This window comes from Cataglyphis hispanica, chromosome 14, assembly GCF_021464435.1.
Source record: "Cataglyphis hispanica isolate Lineage 1 chromosome 14, ULB_Chis1_1.0, whole genome shotgun sequence".
Classification (NCBI taxonomy): Eukaryota; Metazoa; Arthropoda; class Insecta; order Hymenoptera; family Formicidae; genus Cataglyphis; species Cataglyphis hispanica.
In genome coordinates, this window is record NC_065967.1 from 6318683 (window position 1) to 6341653 (window position 22971).

The window sequence follows — 22971 nt, forward strand, 5'->3', positions numbered from 1 at the left end:
CGCTCAATATCGACACGTCTTTTGATGAATATTTCCCATGTTTCGTGAGGTAGTATTATGTGATTTCCTCGGATATCGCCAAGATGTAATTCCACAAAGGACTCAGGTCCCACGCTGATTCCAATGTCTAAGTATTTATACGCCGTGCGCGTCAATGCAAATCTGCGTACCAAAATTCGTGGTATACAACGAGGTTTATCACGTCTGAAAAAAAGAATACAATTAAATATGGAAAAGTATGAAAAAAACATATATAAAAAATATATTAAACATTTTGTGATACTTGCAAATCAAGCGGTTTCTTGTACGACTTAATTTCATCTCGAGGAACATAATAATTCATGCGGTTAACACTATTGCTGTTTCCTTCAGCGGAATACATTTTGTCTCTCGGTTATGAAAAGTAAAACGGTTATAAAAAGTAGAGCGGTTGATGTGACACTGATCATATAAAACCGAATATACGTTTATTTTCATATACGTTTAAAAGTATGATGTGGTGGGAGATTTATGCTTCGAAATTTAAGAGAAGGGAGAGACAGCCAATTGAAGGCTCAGAAATTGAAGAGAAGGGAGAGACAGCCAATTGAAAAGAATTCTTAGAAACGACTCGCGAGAAAAAGAGTGGGGAGAATAAGAGATAAAACATATTAATAATATTTACATATTTTTATTTTAAAAAATATTGCAATTCTTTTTGACGTTGCGACCACCAGTTAAATATTTTTAATACATTCTGTAATGCGCAATTCTTAACATGTTTTCCACATCTTATAGTATTAGCAACATCTAGATTATTTAAAGAATCAATATCTTTATAATCAGCATCCAAAGTCTCGATAATCAGGTTTTCTCTCGCATAATTTTCAAGCAAATCCACCAGCCATTCTCGTTTCTGACATCCCTTGACGTACACGAGAGTCGACGTCTCATCATCCTCTTCTGTACCAAGCACGGCCGATGTAATCAAACGTTTAGCTATGCTGTACGGCACATTTCCGTCTTCCCATTGTAATCCATGGTGATTCGCAATCAGCCAGGAAGCACATGATTTGTCGGATCTTGTGAGAAGATTCCATGGTATGGGGCATCTAAATATGTAATGCACCAGAATGGTCCCCTTTCTCAGCACCGCCACTTCCTTTACGACAAATTTCATCCCGACGAGGAATCCTTGCAAGTCCACGAACGTTGGTATGGACATAACGTTTTTCATATCAGCACGTCGACAAGAAAACTGCAATTGATCCTAATGCATTATAGGTTTTATATCGTCTTATGCCCCCACACTTAGGTGATTTTGCGCACAACGTTGGTTGTATTGAATCACGTGATCGTGTATGATAAGACAGTATGCAGTGGTATTCGTCGGTACGTTCTTCTTACACTCGAATTCCAATCTCACATTCACGGTTGCGCTCTTGACCGATTCGTTTTCGTCGAGAACAATCGATGATCACGAACGGACCGTTGCGTAGAAACTGCGTGACAGTGAGACTCGGCTCGAGACTTGTATTCGTAATAATTTTTGCAGAAACGCTGATACGTATAGAATCGACCATCTGTTTTTATCGAAATCAAAATTCATATCGTCGTACGGATAACATTCCGAGTTCAGATAGAGTTTCACGTTGTTCAATTTGCAGTATTTGTACGAATTTCCGCTATTGCAGCGTACAACCAAACATTCGTGGGCCATTAAGACCGCGACTCAGCTGGAGAAACCGCGATACGTTTTCTTCGCTCTGCAGACAGGCCGGAAAAATGTCATGTCTGAGGATACAAGTCGATTCGACTGATGACATTTTTCCGGCCTGTCTGCAGAGCAAAGAAAACGTATCGCGATTTCTCCAGCTGAGTCGCGGTCTTAATGGCCCACGAATGTTTGGTTGTACGCTGCAATAGCGGAAATTCGTACAAATCCCACGAGCGAAAACCCATGCTGAGATATCATCCGCTTTCCAAGGCGCGCAACATCGATAGCTTGTTGACCTCGTTCAATATAACGTTTAGCATTTGTCATTGTATCTTGAATATTTAATCACAGACTCCAACGTCAAATTTCCAATCAGACAATTGTTGTCATTGCGCGATTGTATTAAAATCAACTCGTGACGAACGTTAATCACAATGCGTTTGTAATCTTCGCAAAATCCCAATAACATGTAGAGTGGTACGCAAAAATTAAAGTATCCAGTCGCATTAGTCTGCTCATCTCAGCTGGCGTTCCTCATAATCACGGTTCTATCGGATGATATCGTTACATAATTCTTGAGTGTGCTAATTATTCCCACATTTCTGTTACGATCAATCTTCACACCGTCGAGTTCATATCGAATCTCATCAAACATGAACGCGATGCAATTATTTCCCAGAGTTACAGCAGATCCTTCAGCTGGTTTGTTTAGCGTTAGTTTTCCTTCAATGTATAGAAAACTCTCATACGGCAATGTATACAGATCCTGTTGTTGTATGGGTATTCGTATCTCGTCGCTGTGTTCAAACGTTGTGTTGGCGTACGGATTGTAAGTGTGAGTCTGGATTTTGACGATACGATCGTTAAAGACCGGCTCGTCTTCAATGTTAAGGATATCGGTCATGTTTTCTCAGATATTTCGTACCGCGAAGCCAGCGGTCCAGCAAAGTTCAAAATAGATGACTCGGTACGCGTTAGCAAATACAAGATGATTTTCGAGAAAGGTTATACACCGAATTGGACCACCGAGGTGTTTAAGATCGTTAAAGTGCAGCGTACTAATCCCGTAACCTATCTACTAGAGGACTATCGCGAAAAATCCATCGCTGGAGCGTTCTACGAGTACGAGTTGCGTCGCGCGAATTATCCGGATGTGTACCTAGTGGAGAAAGTACTGCGCAGGAAGGGTGACGAGATTTACATGAAATGGCTGGGATTTGATGGATCGCACAATTCTTGGATACACAAGGACAATGTCATTTAATTAATACTAACTGTATTTATTTTTACATATGCAAAATATGAAATACATATAAAATAGCTAAAATATATAAAAATATATTATAATATATGTAAGATGGCATATAAAATATAAAAGAGAAAAAATAGATACATATTTCTTGTTTTCCTATCAATAAGTTGATACATACACACATACATACACACATACATACATGTATTATAATACGTTACATTACGCTATATTACATTATATTATAAGGGTATTCGGTAATGTCCCCATGGTAACGTATCAGTCGTTTCGGCTACGATATACCGCTTGTCATCGTATGGACTTAGAGCAATTTTTGTCTCGCGGATGGTATATACTTCATGCAATTTTGACCTAATAGACGATTGTTCACGTGTCAATTCAATCTCTTCGTTCAAGCATTGCATGTAATCGTCAAAAGTTATAGTACGCGCAACGACGTTATTCTTGACGCCTTTAATCTTTTTCATATCCTTTTTACCATCTACTCGCAACGCGTACATTTTTGCCCTAAGTCCAACGAATTCGGTCATGATCGCGCCATTATTTTCATCTTTCATTAAACCCGGTACTTTCTTGTTCTTGAGCGGTATACCATACACGTTGTTAGCCGGATAATCGCTCGTATCGAATCTATCGATATCGCGTTTCATATTCTCATATATATCGTCGCATTTAATGTAATAAATTAAACTATCTGTATCGGTGTACATGATTTTACAATTTTCGCGATATAACGGTAACATGTATTCATGATGAAATTCATACAAACACACTTTCGATATATCAAGTATGCACATACCGACGTAGATCGGTTTATTGAATTTTACCTCAAGTTTACGCAGTTCAACGGCGATCAGATTCTCAGAAAAGACACTCCTGCTGTGAAAATTCGGTTTTGCGATCATTGCCTCTGCACCGTATCGTCCGTCCCACTTTGTTAATAATTTTACATCAACGTGATTGCGCACGTTTTCCATAGTTTTACCGAATACCGCGTTATTCATTAATTTGTACAAATTTTTTTCGAAATCATTTGTCGCGAGTGTTCGAAATTTTGTATTGCGTTCGATGTAATCGCGGAGCCATGCGGATTGAGCAAATTGCAATACGCGATGTATTTTTGTGACGCGAAGACCATGACGCGTACACTGCTGCAGGTTGCGATAGTGTATGACATAACGCTTCTTATCATATAATGTCGCGAGGAGCTTGTCCTCCCGCTTACCGGGAGGTTTATCGCGTATCGGGCAAAACGGTAGGTCAGCGTGCGCATTGTGAAGATGTTGCGGATACTCCAGATCGACCTCGAGAATATAACCTGTTGGCGAATCGGAAGCGATCGCGCTAATGTTAAAATCAGAGATGTCATCGACCCATCGAAAATCGGCATAAGGCAATGGTTGACACATTGCCCATCCGTATAAGTTGTTTACATCAAAGTACATCAAATACGATGAAGATTTCGATGGATCGTACGACTGCATATACTTGTTATTAGCATGCGCGTATCTGCCGGAACATTGACTCAAACCGCCGCGTATCCCCCGTTCGATAAACATAACCATATCGATATCAGTAAGTAATTCGAACGTAATATTTGTATATTTCAACATGGCATCCCACGTGTAACCGGGGAGAGTAAAGTAATAAGCGGGGTCTAGGCCATAATTTTTAATGCAACTATCGCGAAAATTTTCAAAAATATCTGCTAATAATAAGACATCTGTTTTTAAATATAAATCGCTGTATTCGCCTAGCGTTCGAATAGAGAATCGCTTCCAAACAGTCTCGGCGTGCGCGTAATCGCTCTCGGATACAGTGTCACCGGTCAAAGAACTGTAAAATGAATCATGCGGTGGTAAACACGTATCCTGCAGCTTGTCCACGCAGTCAATATATTCATATGGAAAGACGCCCTTCCGTGTCAATAAATTGAACTCTTCTGTTGATAAATTTTTAAATTTCGATTTTAAAATTTTGAGTTCGTCTTTATTTAAAAAAGACGCCAATTTGTCAAGGCTGTCTGAAAGAAATTTATATGAATCTATAAAACGCAATTTGATATGATTTTTTTCTTCTGCAAGTGTAACATTTTTTGTAAAAGATATATATTTTTCTTTCGTTATCGGTAATACGTCGATTCTCCCTTCGAACGCTGTAGCTATTTCCTTGATAATAAAATGTGAATCGTATCCGGATAAATTATGAAAAACTATTGGAATGTAAAAAGAGTACTTATAATTTAAATTGCAATTTGAATGCGCGGGACCTCGGTATCGCCCGATCAGATGGCAATGATCGCGTACTCGTGTATCATCCGGCGCGAATGTTTTCTCGCAAATGTGGCAATACGTCGCGCTGTGAAATGTCTCCCACTGTTTGTGCGAGAGAGTTCCCATTGGAACATTCGTGGATATTATATTTCTTACACGGTGCGCTAATTTTTCAAGTTTGTCGACGAACCATGCGATACAATTGGCGCCGCGATAAGAGTGATACGCGGATAATGTTTCGTCATACGAACACTGCATGTAGTATCCAACGCTAAATACCTCGTGATGTTGAAATGTGTACATAGACGTCTTCGTCTGTATGTTATCACTGTTGGTCTTCTTTAGCATGCACTCCAAATCAGCGTAAACGACAAATGGAAGTCGCTCCTTTCTGTTATAATTGTTGAAGCTGAGCCATTTTTCCTTCTCGCTCGGTAACCGGATGGTGCACTTGTTCATTTCTCTACAGTCCACCGTATGCAACTGCAACTTGTTGTCGGATTCAAAATAGTGTAAACATCTGTAAAAGAAAAAAAATAGAAATAATTAATTAATTTTTCTTTTATATATATTTTATATATATATATATATATATATATATATATATATATCGCATTTTTTATTATTAAATATACGTACCGATCGCAAATGTATTTTTGACCATTATGTTTGCTCAATTGCGAGCTCACGAGCCGGGATAAATTCTTGATCCACGCAAAATGTCCGACATTGTCGTCCCGTGGATCTTGCACGTAAAGTAAGTTGACATGTTTATCTCTCTTTAGCTCGCTCAGTCGAATCGGGACAATGTTCTTTTCCTCGAGGCAATATACATTTATGGAGATATCATTGGCACGTTCGAATTTTTTAATTTGATTAACAGTCACTGGAAACTCAATGTCCTGGAAATTCTGTACTGTCGTATAATGTGGATACGATGATTCTCGATCCACTTTCAATTTAGCTGGATGTAGAGCAGCGACCACTGACCACGCGAAACACGCATTGTCATTAGACTGTACGTTTATCACTGCTTTCTTCTTTATTATTTCTTGCGGTAATTTTACGTGACATCCCGCGCGCATTGGATTATACTTGTTTATGTTTATAGTTAAATCAAGTATTCGAGACAAAGCCCACCCACTGTCGCGTTCTTGAAATTCTTCGAGCGATACTAAAGTGGGCTCGATAACGCGCCGCTCGTACCATTTGCATAAATCTGATGTGCGAAATAATTCATAGTTTTTCGTATTTATGCTTTTATTTGCGCGCTTGTCACCTGTCACAAACTCGCCGTTGAACACAGTATTCACTTTCACATTAAAATATTTTTTTATCGCGTTTTGCACATGTTCGAGCACAATGTCTTTGACGTCCTCAAGAAATTGACGCGGTTCGATATAATTTGTGTTAATCACTGCACCGGTCAATACGCGGTTTTTGAACGCGGTATCGATCTCTCGCCAAACGAATCTTTCCGCGTTATTGTTACTACTATAATCACCACTAGGTATAAACTGTCTCTTTAATCGAGTCTTTACACCTTCGAGTCGCGCGATTCTGGCCACTAAAGATTGTTGAACTCCGATCGAGAGTCGCGGACGCTTGGCACGACTACTTTCTTCGAGCTGTTTGATAAATTCTTCGCACCGCTGTGCCCACGCAAAATATTCGCCTAAGGTAGCGACTTGGTGCGACAATAGATCGCGTTCAGTTTGCTCAAGATGTTCCATGTCTATATTGAACACTTGGCACACAACACAGTATCCACTATACTTTTTTCGACCGATGTATACTGTCTCAAATCGTATACTGCGGCTTGACGTCCTTCGTTCTTCGTTATATGTTCCATTCGGCTACAGATCATCTGTGAAAGCGTCGTTCTTCTCCTTATCTTTTGTTTAGAAATTCCTAAGTGCTGTGTTGACCTTAGAGTTCGAATATCCGATCCGTCTGTTTATCTTCGCGTCCACGCGGTTTTAAGTTTCTAACGTTTGAGAGTTCATAAAGATGCGACGTCTAAGCGTCTTCTGCCCGCGATAAGCGTCTTCTGCCCGCGATAAGCGTCTCCTGCCCGCGATAAGCGACCCATGACCGCGATAAGCGTCCCCTGCCCGCGCGACGTCATACCCCCCGCTCCAACAAGTTCCACGCGCGGCTACCCCTCGACCCGCACCCCTCTCAGAGGACCTGGGTTAGAACTCTTATATTATTCCTACTAACAAATGATCATAACCTGAAAAAATGAACAAATCTTTGATAATGGACACGCCGCGTAAAAAAAAAAGAAATAGGGGACTCTATACAGCGTCAAGAAACAGATACCGCCGCCGTCAGTTAATACAATGTAAGAAGGAGTTGGGCGCCAGATACATACGAGTCAATTCCAATGTGCACATATATAATAATTTCACAATAATCTCTCTTAACACGAAACGCGATAATCATTAATTAGGCGACGACGAGCTCGGTAAGCTCGGCCTAACGGAGAGAGGCAAGGTGGACGTGTGAAATAGTTATGCGACGCTTGTAGTATAAGGACGAAGAAAATACGAAGTGCGAAATAATGTGCTGCATTATTAACAATGTGAAATAATAAATTTATTATAATAGAGAATTTAAGAAAATAAAAAAAATGACAGAGTTTTACAATGTGGCTATTAAATGTGCAAAATATGATAGCAAAAGAAGTAAATTAGAAGTAAAAAAAGTAAAGAAATAAAGAAGTAAATTAGTTTAATTTAACATCTTGCTTAATAGAAAATGAGTGACAAAAAAAATTACAAAAAAACACAAGCAAATAATATATTAAAATCACTAAGCACAAGGTACAATATAATCCGTATAAAACTACTTAAAAAATAATACAAAAAATAATCAATTGATTATAATATGGAAATATTACAACAAGAGTGCGAAAGATAATAACGATGACGTGATTTAATTCTCGATATTTTACTATTTACGTTTAAAAAATCATGTATACTTCTTAGTCAATACGTGTGTATAACAAAGAAAATTCAACGTCTATCACAATTCTCGCTGAGCTCGCGCAAAAGAAACGTACACTACAAATAAGCAATATATTACAAAATATTTAATAAATATTTAATAAAGTACGAATTAATAACGCAAGCACAAACTCATTTATTCACGCAACAAATAATACAGACAATACTATATAGTTAATTACGACCGATCCGGAGGCACACATTCGCGACTCGGTTTCCTCAGCTATGCCTTACAAATCACAGATTCTTAATTTTTCCACGATTTTGATCGCTCGGATTTATACCAAAATTGAATCTGCTAAGGACTCTTCCAAAATGTAGCCAAAACTCACAAAATATAATCTCAAGAAAGACTCAACAAAACGTAATATTTGCTAATGCCGAGTCGATCGATTTCATAACTGCGCGGTAACTTATAATCACAAAAAAAAGAAACGGCAACCTCACCGGTAGACAATCTACAAGGTCTTCAATAGGCGGCTTTTAAAAATAGCAGGTCTTAGCTCTCGCTAATTTCTTGATTATCGAACATGGCGCACGGCACGTGGACTTAAGAAACGGACGGAATGCAAGATCGCGCCAAAATCGCAATCGATCGCGTATTGATACCACTGTGCGTGATCCATGGCCGCGCACGCCGCATACAGCGTGCGACCAATTAGCATTCATCCCGTGACGCGATTTGAGACGTTTTTCAATAGCGTACTAATTTAGGGCGTCTTATGCGGGCGCGCTATTTTCTTAAGCCTTGGGAGTCCTCTTCCCTAGTTCCTTCCGGTGAATTGCGCTAGGGTCGGTGAGATTGTCGAGATGCTGCAGGCTTCCGACTGTCAATTCCTGCGGTAATTCCATAAAAAATTTTCTAAGAAAATTTTTCGTTTCCCGATTCCACTTTCTCGGGACCTTACTATCTTGGCTAATCATTTGAAGATCACGTGATGAAAAATACTTTCTTATAGTGTTTTGGAAAGCTTTCAAAATAGAGGCTACAAGAATATGCAATGAAAAATAGTAGATTTCATTTCAGAAGTTAAAGGTAACCCTTAGGTGACCTTCAAATGACTATCCAAAGTCAAACCAATGGTACCATCTTCTATTCCCCTTTAAGTCAAACAACTTTTATTTGAAACATTTTGTTGTACAATCAAAAATCAAAAAGTTATTGGGGATGGTATCTTAAAATGACCTTCGATTATATTACAAATGTATTAATATAAATAAAAATATTTCTTTATTAGTTAATCGGCTTCGATAATTTAATAACAGTGTTTTGGCATCTATTTTGCACTATCAATAATTATGATCCATGCTCTATACGCTCAATTTTATCAAAATAAAAGGAATTTATTACGTTAATATTAAAATGAATTACAGTATATCGTAATGTCCGGTATAGATATGTTATCGCGTGATTGCAACGATGTTATTTCTGTCGTTGACTACAATAATTTATGGTCGTTGCTGATCGCGCGATTCATTTGACGAGTAGCGAGAAAAATATAATAGCAAAATATTATCCAGCATGTAATGATTAAAAATCTATTGATTTGTTTATTGTATTAATAAAAAAGATAATACAAAACAGAAAACAAAATTTAAATTTATACAAAAATTAAAAGTTCAGAATTAATATTAAAAATTAAAAATTAAAAACTTATGCAAAAATTAAAAAGTAATACACAATAAACAAATAAAAATGTTTTAATTAAAAAAACGGCTAAACAGAATGATATATTAATGTATATGTACATGTACAGTATACATTGTAGTTACATATTTACATTTAATATTTATATATAATGTTTAAATTAGTTAATTAATTATTTGTTATTTTAAGATACATTGCAATTATTAATTTTGAAATTTAACAATGCCAAATCTTGTTAATTAAAATTTTTTTATTTTTTATTATTTTGCATTAGTTTTTAATTTTTGCATAAGGTTTTAATTTTGTTTTGTTTGATATTTAATTATTAAACTTTTTTTTATAAAACTATTTCAGGATTTATATGATTATTGGAATGTGTATGTATGATTTTTTGCTTTACATCATTTTTCATAATTTTTATGATAAATATATCCAAAAATGTTAGATTTATTATAATTATGCATTATCATCTATAAAATAACTATATTTTAGTTATAAGCTCTTTAATTATATTGAAATTTAATAGAAATAATTTTTTTTATATTGGAAATAGTAATATGAATTTTTATTCAATCAGCATAACTTTTTGATATCATTATCTTCCTAGAAAATTAAAAGTAATATTTTAAACAAAAGATTTTTATGATTAAAATGTTTTTATTTAAATAAAAATAATAAAAAAATAAATTTTATGGCACAAGGTTTTACTCAGTTGGCACAATTTTTTGATATCATTATCTTCCTAAAAAATTAAAAATATTATTTTAAATAAAATATTTTTCTAGTTAAAATATTTCTATTTGTTTTTGTTTGCACATCGAACAACAAGCGTATTTTCTCTCTGATTTGCGAGCATTAAGTACGCGCGTCTATTGCCTCCAATTTGCGCTTGCGGATTCTTCCCAATTACTAGGCTGCAAGGATTCGAGCTAATAGTCTAAAATGCGAATATGACGGCTTTGTCGTATTGCTAATAGATAATAGAATTATCTCACTCGCGATTGTACTCATTACAGAATGATATAATTTATGCAAATCTGCAGCCGAATCATCCTTGAGCTTCTGAATCGCTGTAGATTTGAAGATGTGAGAATGAATCAGCTCATTTTCATAGTTCGGCCCGTTCTCGTACAGACCCGAAAACTGCGGCCACTGAATCCGCAGCAAAATAATACCTGGCGGCTGAAAGAGATTCGCACCGGCGGCTGGAGCTTCCACACTGGCTTTGCTCTTGAGGGTGCGGAGAACATCCAGGAACATGGCCTTTTGCGAGAGGTAAGATTCTTCCGTCAAGGCGTATAAGTTCTTTTTAAGATAATCATGCCCAGACAGGTCTTCCCAGGATGTGGCGACGAGTTTGTCGTGCTGAGCTTCGAATTTTGCCCAGTAAGCTTCGAGGGCTTCTAGCCGCGCCTCTACTATCCCGATCGTGATGTTGGCAAAGCTCGACTTTTTAACGTTTTCACATAAGCGTGCGATGCGTCCGTAGAGGTCAATTTGCATCCATATGACTGCATTCATATCCTTACTATTTTTGTCTTTTAGGTGAGAGTTCTTTAGAAAAGCGCAGACGAGAATTAGCACAGATAGTGCACCTATTCTATATACCGGTACCGAAGAGATCCGGCTCGAAAAATCAACAAAATGTTGACGAGAGAAGTGGATGCGCGAACGAGGAGCGCGGCGAGAATGATAACTATACGGAGAGCATAAGAGACGAACGATAGACGAGAAAGGCGAGCGACTTGACGACACAGAGTTTAATGAAACGTTAATAAACTATACTTTTTAGAATATTTATAATAAAATGTCTGAAATCCGCAAGCAACGGAAAGATACTTTCGAATAATACGACCGCACGAAAATCAACGTTTCGCGAGTAACGAAAGCACATTGGAAGCAATTTCGTGAGCAAATTTTATCAAAAATTGAAGCAAATTAGCTACAAAAATGTCTGCGTGTACGTGTCTATTACTTTTTGCCAAGTGCCAGTTGCTCCGTCCGCATATCGCTCTTATTATCGCGTGTTCTTCTAGAAGGCTCCAGGCTGTTCTCGAAACTGATCGCGTTTTCCGGCGATAATTTTTATCGAAAAGTCTTTTGTTCGAATCGAATTATTTTCGAATCCTTAGTATTTGATGAGCCCGTATTTATAATCCGTTTTTATTTCAAGACTATCTTAAGATGGTAATACGGCTCTATGATTGGTTTATGACATCTTAAGATTGTACTTAAGACAATCTTAAATATAAGAACCGAATGAATATGGCTCTAGATAATCAATAATTATTATGCTCCGCGATGATTTTGTATGCACATCATAAAATTCTTTGCCAATCGCTATATGGTTCCGGATTAAGCGCCAATGGCATCAACGTTTCGCATGATAGGTGCGCAGAGCCGATTGGCTTAACGCGTGATTCGTACGACCGCACCATGACTAGTGTCGTCATGGCGTGCGGCAAATACATGCTCACCATGCAGCATGCTCACCACCTCTCAGGGTGCAAAGTGCAAATCCATGCAATGGAATAACAACGCGGAATGAGAGCGAAACCAATCACGAGTGTTTCGCAGTTTTCGTTATGCTCGCGATTGGTTTCGTTCTCATTCCACGTTACGCTAATCCGCTCCATGGGTTTGCACGCTTAGAATATACTACGCCTTCAATTCAATCTCATTTAAATAATAATAAAAAATAAATTTTATAGCATAAGTTTTATTCAGTTGGCGCAATCTTTGATATCATAATTTTTCTATGAAATTTCATCATTTATTTCGTTAAATGATTTTTTTTATTAAAATGTTTGGTAAATATGCATAAAGATTACACCTCACCGATGACTTTGATCTTGATATATATATGTTGTCAAGGACATGATCCTGAACTTTTTCTTATAACTTAATCGGGGGTCTCTTATAGTTTTTGAGATATTTAATGTTAGTTTCACAGTTTTAATGTATTTTCTGCTATAAAAATAAAAGAAAAATAAAGTTTGTTTACGTTGTATTTGGGTAGAGCAGACATGGAAAAAGTGTTTGTTTACATTTCCGGGGACGAAACTTCTTGGATTTTTCCACTTTCCAAAAAAGTTTGAAATATATCAAAGTGCATGCATGGACAGGAAGCATGCGCGCGCGCACGCGCACACACACACACGGAGGAGGATGCAAGGGGAGCCTTTGGCACCCCTCTCGCACTCACCCCACTGGTAGGCAAGGTGAACCTTGCTTTACAATGTAACATGTACTTTGTAAGTTAGAGCCGCGCTGTAACAGCTGAGCGCGCACGCACATTACCAGGCGCGTAGCTTACCGACATCCGTTCGGTTAAAGATCAGCGATGATTGGCCAGACTTTACTCAGTAATAATTCTTTTATTAAACGTTATACAAAAAAAATGGTAAAGCATTTTCCTGCTTGGTTTAATCCGCTTTATTTGTTATATGAAGTTTGACTATATAGAAATAAAGTTATAAGAAAATATTGAAACGGGAAAATGAAATGCTAGTATGGATCAAATATAAATGAGATTTTTTTCAAAAACTATTTATTTGATTAATACACGAAAACTAACACAAAATTATTTTTCTACATAGCATCCACTAATTTTCACACATTTTTGCCATTGCATTGATAGTTTTTTTATCCCTGCCTTATACAAAGTAGGATAAGTACGAAGTCAATTGCACAAAGCTTTCTACCTTATCATTGGAAATCTTTCTTTCACTAACGTTAAAACTTTTTTAAGAGATTTAAACAAATCCATAATATATAAAAATGCACATCAAAAATGCGTCTACTTCTGCTATATAGCAATCCAAAAGCATCTGAATGATTTTTGATTCTTACTGCCTTCTGACCTGCATCATCGACAAAATATTATTAAAGATTGGATGATTTTACGGGATTTTGTGTGACTGGAAAAAAAAACTTGCTGCACATTGTTTTATTCCATCCATTTATTGTTCTATTATCGAAAAATGTATAAATCTTTTATGTAATTGCTTCAAGAACAACAAAATAAACATTTTATTGTAAAATTACTGTTTTATTATTGACAATGTAAAAATTTACTTACCTACAGTAGCGCGTGACAAACTTTATCGAGTAATAACTAAATTCTACGACTAAATTCTATAAGGCCATGAGTCTTTAATATCTCGTCAATATTTTCAATAATAAAACAATAACTGGATAAATTAAAATACCTGTATGAATTGAATAATTCATGTAATTATCTTTGATACAGTCAAACAGCTGATAACGTCAACATTCTTCAATTACCTCCGAGTTCATCGGGCCCGCTTGATGGTCACAAAAATTTACCCAGGGCTGACGGTCTTTAATAATATCGTCAGTGCCTGCATTCAAAATTCGAGGAGCTCTGCAATAATTTTTCAAAATTGCAATTTATTCTCAATGATTGTTTGCGCACTTTCTTAATAATATCATTATAATCTTTATAATTTCGCAAATAGTTATTTGTTGGTCGTCTTCAATAAAATCGCGAATTTATTGAATATTCTCAGGCGTAATGCTTGTCCTTTGTTGATAATAAGTCAAATTTGCAATTTCTTCTCAATCTTTATTAAAAAACTTATTTACTTGATATTTACTTGATATTGTGTTTTGATAATGTGTTCTTAACGAATTGTATGCCTAATTTTCAAAAAATTTCAACTAATTTAATATGTTTATTAAAAATTGCATTAAAAATTCAATAATTACTAGGTACTTTCTGTTCATTCATCGTGCTTACAATTAAACAAATTATTGTAGACAAACGCGCAACTTAGATCAAGTTTAGATACATCCATCAAAGTCCACTATTGTTACAACAAAGAGCGTTAAAATATGCTGTTCTTATTAAAAAAATCTCGTTCATGTTTGATCGACTTACGTATTATTTTTCTTACATATTAATATATATATATATATATATATATATATATATATATATATATATTGGTTAATGGGTATATATATGTAGGTATATATATATATTGTATAATCAAATTTTTTAAAAACAAGATTTGTAAAGTGGCTCCTATTTCGGATATTTCCGAGAAAAACTTAAATAAACTTATGCCTCAATTTAAAGAAATAATTATTTAATATGACGCTGTTCTTAGTAAATTGATATTTAGATTTTACATCAGCTATGATAAAGAAATGAACTGAGACAGCGATAGACATAATTATCTATAGATACAATTTACGTGTCTAAATTGCGATATGCTTATCGATGAGGAAATACCATCGGTCTTGCAAAATCATCACATGTTACTTATATCACAGAAGCGAGTAAATTTCTTCTCTTTTCCTCGCGAAACTCTAGCGTCAAAGGATGTCCAATTCGACGATTCGGTACTCGCTCGCGGATGTTGCGAAGTGCGATGGTCAAAACGGGGCCAGAACTTGGATTGTGATCTACGATAACATTTACGATGTGACGGATTACATAACTCAGGTATATTTATCTTAAAATATTAAATATGTAATGTATGTAGCAAATGTCTGAGTGTGTTTGTGTATGCGTGTGATGCGATGCAAAAATTTTTAATGCGCTATATTTATAATGAAACATTGGTTTATATTTTACATATATTCGTGAGTGCAACATAATTAAAATATATAATTTTAGATTTATTGCATTTCAGTTGTTCATAAAGTTTTACAAAATATACAAACCACCACAAAAATCGTAAAAAATTGGAAAAATGTGGCGATTTTCTTGCCCAACTAATAATAAATTAAAATGCAAATTGTTTTTAAACCAAGTTTCTTATTTTTAAGAAAGTCAATTTTAGGAAGACAGAATTAATTGAAATATTGAAAAATAATATTTTTACTTTGTCTTTATATAAAGTTAAATGATTTTTAATAATTTTAAGTGATACCTTATATTGTAGTTACTATCAAAACGTGATATTAAGAATAACAGAATGCACTTAAAGAAATAAAAGAAAATGCACTAGATGAAATTTTTAGGAAGTAATAAAAAATAAATTAATAAAAAATATCGTTTTATTTTATTTTTCTTAAAAAAAAAATTCTTGTATATTTATTCATAAATATTACTAAAACTATTACATGGCTTATGGCAAAATATAGTCCAAGTTCAACAAAGAGGAAAAACATTTTCATAATTTTAATTATATTTTGCATTTGTTAATTTTTGTAAACTTGTCTGTCATTATTTTATTCTATTATCATATTGTGATTATTATTATTATAAATTATATTAATTTTTATATAAATTGTTTTTTATAAAATATTAGTAATTTACTACAAGCTATTATAAATAATTTAATAAATAAAATTTGATAAAAAGATTATAGTTAATAAATTAATTATAGCATCCTGGTGGTCCAGAATTAATTGAAGAATATGCGGGAAAGGACGCAACAAATGGATTCGATGATTTTGGTCATTCCTCAGACGCGAAAAAGATACTTAAAGAATATTTAATTGGTGAACTTGAAGAGGTAACCTTTAATGTTCAGATTATTATATTAAAAAATAATTATTGTTAATATCATTCAAGAATCTCTTTTAAATTTACAAAATAAAATCTAAAATTTACAATATATAAGTGATAATAAATAAATGATAACACGCATTAGACATAATTTATTTTGTAAGATATAATTAGAAATATGATATCATACCGGATGTTATTATATATTATAGGAAGATAAAAGAGCCAACAGAAAGAAAAAACCTGCTATTCCTAATGGAATAAAAATCGAACGTACGGGTAAACAGAAAAGGTAAATTTTTAATTATATTAATTCTCAATTAATCATACTAATTTTATTTAATATTTGTATTAAACAAAATTTTTATATTATTTAACTTTATAAAATTATATAGTATAAAAAATTATTAAAGCTATTTATCAAAGAGAGCAATATTTTTCTAAAAATATAAAATATATATGTACATTATTACAACAAATTTTTACGTTTTTAAAAATAATTGATTTAATAATGTTTTTAGAAACATTAATATAAAAGTCAATATATTATAAACATATAAGCATTTTTATCATATATTAATTTTGCCACTTCCAGAAGCTTTATTTTATTTTTTAGAACCTTCTTAGCAATACTATGCGGCAAATGTACATCTTGAAGAACGCATTGTCTAGAAAGAGAAATTTAAAACATATTATTTTATTTATTAAGACACCGTCATTACATTTGCAGTACCTATATATGATATCGCACGTGACAATACGCGCGTAATTCCGATAAGAATCATTAATTAAAGTATTAAAGTATTACATACCTCCTTATCGCATACGTGACATTGGAGACTCTTAGAATAAAGAAGGAAAACCAATAATTGTACCGACAACACTAATGAGTCATGCATCAATTGCTTATCGCGTTCACAGACCTATGACAAGCAAGCTTTACAGAATTGTTAATTCGTGAAGTTTTAATTTAAGAACTATATATATATATATATATATATATATATATATATATATATACTATTTAAGAACTATATATATATACAATTATGATAATGTATAAACACTCACACCCGCACGTACGCAAGCACGCACGCACGCCCGCATGCACGCCCGCACGCACGACCGCACGCACCCCCGCACGCACGCACATACAGTTCAAAATATTAATGCATTTAAAAAGTAAATAGAATTAACGTTGTGAATTATGGTAGATTGCACAATGTACTTGAATGAAATGATATATGAAATGTGAAATAGGTAATGTATGCTAATATTAGATATCGCTTGTCATATAAGACATTTCGAAATTACGTTGCACAGAAGAATACGTTTTACGTTTTACGCACAATGAATTATGCCAAGGCCTCTCTTATGTGCTATTGTAAAATATTTTCCTCTATTGGATCGTATTACGCAACCCAAGAGACTCTTTAAATAAAAGAGATTTTGTAATAAAATTAAATGCGTGCAAACATATTTAACAATTTATAAAAAAATATTTATATATAAATATTTATATAAAAAGTTTAAGAAGAAAAAATATATGTATACGAATTTAATTTAGATATATTTAAATTTATAAATCTAATCTCTCCCAATTACTTTATCCATCTAATCTCTCCCAATTACTTTATTCATCTCTTTTGACTGTTCTCGTAATTGTAATTTGGATCGTCCTTTGGATTGTCCTTTTTTTTCCTTGCGTCAGAGAATTATTATTTTCCTTTATCATTTTCCTTATTTATCTGCATGGCCTTTCTCTAGTTTTATCGCTGTTATTTCCTTCTGTATTTTTCAGTTGCTGACGCTTATCTTCATTTTTTTCCTCCTGTCTTTTGCCTGGTCTTCTAATTTTTCTGTTTCTCTCTTGTCTCTTCACCTTTCTTTAACATTATTTTCGTTTCATCTCTCTGTTATCTTTTACTTGGTATTTTAAAAATACGAAATTGATTAAAAATACGCATATATATTTGTTTTTTGAAAACACATCACGCATCTAAAGATTGAGAGAAATCCAAGAAAAATAATATCCATTTGTGTCAAACTAAATAACTTTTAGAATGTTAGAATGAACTCAATATATGCTGGTTAGATATTTATTAAATTACATAAATTATAAAAAACATCCAAACTGTAAAATTATACATATATATATATATATATATATATATATATATATATATATGTATATACAGGGTGACCTAGACCACCCGTACATCTCTTTTCTTTCAAAAACTAAGCATTTTAAAGAAAAACATTTTGAACAAAAATTGTATGATTTTGAAGGGAACATAAGATGGTGTCATTGGTTTGACCTTGGATGGCATCGTTAAGATCAAGTCAAAGACACCTTTAATTTCTTAAATGGAATCCCTTATTTTTTATTGTATATTCTTATAGCTTATGTCGAGAGCTTTCCAAAACACTATAATAAAGTATTTTTTCGTTAAGAATTTTTTTAATTATTTTGTATCTTAATCTATAGACATATTTTAGTATAAAATATAAAATATCTCGAAAATTATTTAGTGTTCGATAATAGCATTGTAATAGTTTTATGTACAGAATAATAAGATGAATCAAATGGTATACAGAAAATAATTGTTTTTAAAAAAAGTTGCAATCATTTGCAATATATTTTTTTATAAGAATTATTTATTTAAAAAAAAGTCTTATTTTGACCTCTACAATATGTTCCTAAAGTTTAGTGCATCATTTCAGTATATATATATATATATATATATATATATATATATATATATATATATATATATAAGGTACTAAATTTCAAACGTAACAGGCCAAATATCTCGATAATTAAATAAAATATCGAGGTCCAGTTTTTTTTGACGCGTCCATCAGACAAATTTTTTTTAACAAAATTTGTCTACCGAAATAATACAATCTAAAAAAATCGAATCTCTATTTTTCATTTAGTTATTTAAATAATTGATTTATTACATTTGAAATTTAGCATCCCGTATAAATAATTAGGATTATTAATAAATATATAAATATTTATTTATTTTTGTGATCTTGCCGTCTCGCGTGCATCCGCCGGGTCTTTCTGTGATTACAAAGCACGGGCTGAACGCCGCGTCAGGCAAGAAATTGCGAAAACCGTATCGCAGTTTTCAAAAAAGCGTTCTTATTATCGATTATTTCCAGCAATTTAATTTTGTTTATTTTATTTCTTTCGTATGAGTTATTATGTTCGAAGTCATCGGATGAATTAATATTGGAAATACACAACAAGGAAATAAGCTGACAAGAAACAGCTGTGATGATTTTTGGTGATTTTTAAGATGAGTCAACATTCGGCTACCGAAATAACTAACGGCAAATCTACGGACATGACGTGATCAGGACTTGCGCGTGTAATGCGTAATGCCCGGGAGTGTGAGTAGATCCTCGTGCAAGGAATCAGGACCGTGAAGTACTGTCTCCCTAAGAGGCACTCACAGAACGCTACTGTAACATGGAATGGCATACAGAAAAAGACGAAGCGGAAATGAGAACTTTAGTGACATTTCCGATTGAGATGGACTGTCTGATCCCCGAGACGGGCGGGCCCCGACAAATTATCGTCACTAATCGGTACTAAAGACCATTGCACGTAAAAAATTTTAGTCGTAATCATAAGACCGTAAGAAAATTGACCAATCACAATCAAACATTCTAAAACACAATAAGAATGTTTGAACTGTAATTGATTGATTTACTTACGGCTTTATTATATTTTACGATTACGACTAAAATTTTTTAACTTGCAATGACCTTAAGGGTATACGCAATCCCGATACGGTCTTAAATGCGCCGCTTACCGGCAATCGCGCGTGTAATTGGTCGCGAATAATACGCATCCCTGAGCTGGCCCTGAGGCATTGATTCTGAATCGCGAGGATCCCAGGGAGAGTTGTTATATTAGCACTTTGTTCGATTGAAAGAGTTTGCGAATCATTAAGGGCAAAATAGATAGCGCAGCTTTGACGAGTGGAGAAGATCTCTGTGATCGGCGATTGCTGCGAGAGAAAACAAGGACGAGAGGACGTGACCTGTAGCCGTCTCCGCGATAAGTGCCGGTGAGGTTATCTTTAATCTGCTAAAGTGCGATCGCGCCCGAGATTCTGTCACTCTATCGTCGTGATTTCGTGATTTTTGGTACACACTATGTCCGATTCTTTCGTATAATGGTCACGGCTACGTCGTCAAGTGATCTGAGCCCTCGAGCTTCCAAAGCGACGGCCTTCGCCAATCGAAATATCAAAATCGCGTCTCTTATATCGCGAATCGTCTTTTTGAAGATTCGGATTCCGCGTATCGCGAATACGCTAATTCTCACGCGCCTAGAGCGCAATTTTTGTTATATTATAAGTCAGTCGCCCATTTGTGCATGTGTTTGAGTTGCGTATAGAAGGTTTTTCTTGTTGTAATTCGCATTTTGAGAGAGAATGTGCGTCCGTATCGCGAATAATTACACATAAACCGTTTGTGTGCATCGTGTATAACTTTCGCGTTTGTATGTATAATAATAAACGTATGCGTTACGCAGTTTTCATGTTAGAATTAAACTACAAGTCATCATACTATTTGGCGAAGTTATCGCATAGTTAAGACTATCGCACTTTTGGATAATCGGCCGATTCGAAGCAAAGCCGAAATAATTGTCAGCGCGGTGCAAGATGCGCGTTTGATGCCCAGAAAGAATTACAACCGGCGTAACGTGCCGGCATCGGTGTAAATTTTCCGAGGTTTCGCGCCCCGCATCTATCACCCAGTCTCGCCATTTTTACTGCTACCGAAGAATTGCGTAGTCATTGATAAGCGGGGAACACACACTTTTGCATAAGTGCATAGCCATGAGTATAAGGAAATTGATTGGTTCATTTCGTTAGGCATATGTTTGTGGACCAATCAATTTCTTTATCCTTATGGCTATGCGCTTATGCAAAAGTGTGTGTTCCCCGCTTTACTATTAACTTCAATGGACCATGGCTCAGTCTCCACTTAATTACAAAAAGCTTGTTATTTTTTTTTTTTTTGGATTTGACGTTTTTAATTTCAGTTAATCCTTTAATTTGTCTTCTTGCATATTTAATCATGTAAATACAGCACTTGCCCTCTACCGTTAGACGAGCTAACCAGTTTGTGGCGAATTCCGACAATTAGCGTTTGGTAATTTCGGTGTGTTTTTGGTAGTTTGGTAGTTTCGCGAATTGAAAGATTGTATCTGGCGCCTAATTCTCGGTTTTCGCATTTCGTTTTGGCTTCCGTCACGGCACGTGTGGAATATATCATTCCCTTCTTCTAATGCGTGTTTCTTTGACGATTTACCTTTCCTAACACCACTGATCAGGTTTGTCGATGTTAGGATTTGGGAGAAGGAGGCGGACTCAAACTTGCTCATTCTCGGTGAATTGAAAACAATTTATTTAAGCAATTCTATGTACAGTAAAATTATGCGCAGCGATGCTCATGCGCTCGAGCAGCGTGATGTAAGCGGGCGCTAGAAATGCAAACAAGGTTCGCGTAGTAAGCGGAGCTCATACAGGTATCTCGCGGGCTGTACAAAATACGTGGTCACGATATTTACAAAAAACAATCGGTATGCTAATTAAACGGTGAATCTTATAAACTAGGCAGACGCGGTATTTATAAAAAGCGTGCGCGTATCTTATAATCTAAATATTGTTCCAGCAAACGGGAGGCCCAGCCTAATCACGGAAAGCCCGTGGCCTGGTTTAGCGGAATTGTAGGATGCGCCGTCCCAATAACCGGGAAATCCGGCCTAACAACGGGAAGCTCCTTGCTTGGTTTTAGCGGAATCGGTTTCGGATCTGGTGAGCTGTGCAAGATAGGACTCAGAATCAGGAACTGGTACCGAAGCGTTCACTAGGCTGCTTTATATACCCGGCGAAACGCACCAGCTGATCTTCCTCATGCGATTTATGCGCGTGGTTTAATAGTTCCTACGGTGCATGGGATTGCACCATGGGTGTTTAGGGGCGTCATAGGCGCCAAGCCTTTTATTGCGGGCGGCTGTTCGGACCGTGAAACCGCTAGTGACGGTATATCGTTACATCTTTCTCTTCTCATTATTTATTAAGAACAGATTTTAGCTACATAATTTTGTTTATTATTTATTATTATTACATTTGCTGTTATAAAATATCTATAATAATATAGATCTTCATAAAATTTATTTATCTATATAAAACGTTGCATGTAACGACACGCGTGACCTATATAAAACATTTTAATGAATCACTAAAATTAAGAATAATCTGCTAATTGTTAATAAATGTGATGAAAATGCCTAAGAATAAACAAGAAAAAACAGCAATTACATCTATGAATATATTATAAGTGAGTCATTTATCACATGTTTATCGCGTTTATACGTACACTTATAATACAGTGACGAGCGATCTGTCTTTGAGAAATTTTTAATGTTACCTGCAATTCAATTTTAATAAAAGTTTTTTATAAATTAAATCAAATTTTATTCTTCTTTTAAGTTAAATTATAATTTAAGTAAATTTAATAAATTTAAATTTTCAACATTATAAACAATTTAAATATT

General features: G+C 34.7%; 3 protein-coding genes across 5 annotated transcripts in view; 2 read left to right on the forward strand and 1 right to left on the reverse strand.

The window, feature by feature from the left end:
* The window catches only part of LOC126854795 (acetylcholine receptor subunit alpha-type acr-16-like), a 138210-nt gene that overhangs the window by 76921 nt on the left and 38318 nt on the right, over nt 1-22971 (forward strand). The window lies entirely within an intron of this gene.
* Nucleotides 2956-9740, reverse strand: LOC126854768 (uncharacterized). Of its 2 annotated transcripts, XM_050601797.1 has the most exons (3): nt 6855-9740; nt 5882-6809; nt 2956-5762 (listed from the first exon to the last, which is right to left on the reverse strand). In XM_050601797.1, the coding sequence occupies exons 1-3, from the start codon at nt 6973-6975 to the stop codon at nt 3191-3193; spliced, it is 3621 nt and encodes a 1206-aa protein (XP_050457754.1). In that variant the 5' UTR covers nt 6976-9740; the 3' UTR covers nt 2956-3190. The 2 variants fall into 2 exon arrangements, with proteins under 2 accessions (XP_050457754.1, XP_050457753.1); XM_050601796.1 differs by having other exon boundaries at nt 5882-9740.
* LOC126854815 (cytochrome b5-like) lies at nt 15120-22877 on the forward strand. Of its 2 annotated transcripts, none has more exons than XM_050601900.1 (4): nt 15120-15374; nt 16264-16392; nt 16598-16677; nt 22086-22877. In XM_050601900.1, exons 1-4 carry the CDS (start codon nt 15252-15254, stop codon nt 22282-22284), a joined length of 531 nt encoding a protein of 176 aa, XP_050457857.1. In that variant the 5' UTR covers nt 15120-15251; the 3' UTR covers nt 22285-22877. The 2 variants fall into 2 exon arrangements, with proteins under 2 accessions (XP_050457857.1, XP_050457858.1); XM_050601901.1 differs by lacking the exon at nt 22086-22877 and adding an exon at nt 17002-17935 and having other exon boundaries at nt 15142-15374.

Bases quoted from the DNA above. Each gene is read 5' to 3' on its own strand.
- LOC126854768 (XM_050601796.1), bottom strand. From the start codon at position 6,975: ATGGAACATCTTGAGCAAACTGAACGCGATCTATTGTCGCACCAAGTC. The intron at 5,763-5,881 runs GTACGTATATTT...TTTCTTTTACAG, and splicing joins CAAAAATACATTTGCGATCG to ATGTTTACACTATTTTGAAT.
- LOC126854815 (XM_050601900.1), top strand. From the start codon at position 15,252: ATGTCCAATTCGACGATTCGGTACTCGCTCGCGGATGTTGCGAAGTGC. The intron at 15,375-16,263 runs GTATATTTATCT...AATTAATTATAG, and splicing joins TGACGGATTACATAACTCAG to CATCCTGGTGGTCCAGAATT. The intron at 16,393-16,597 runs GTAACCTTTAAT...TATATATTATAG, and splicing joins TAATTGGTGAACTTGAAGAG to GAAGATAAAAGAGCCAACAG.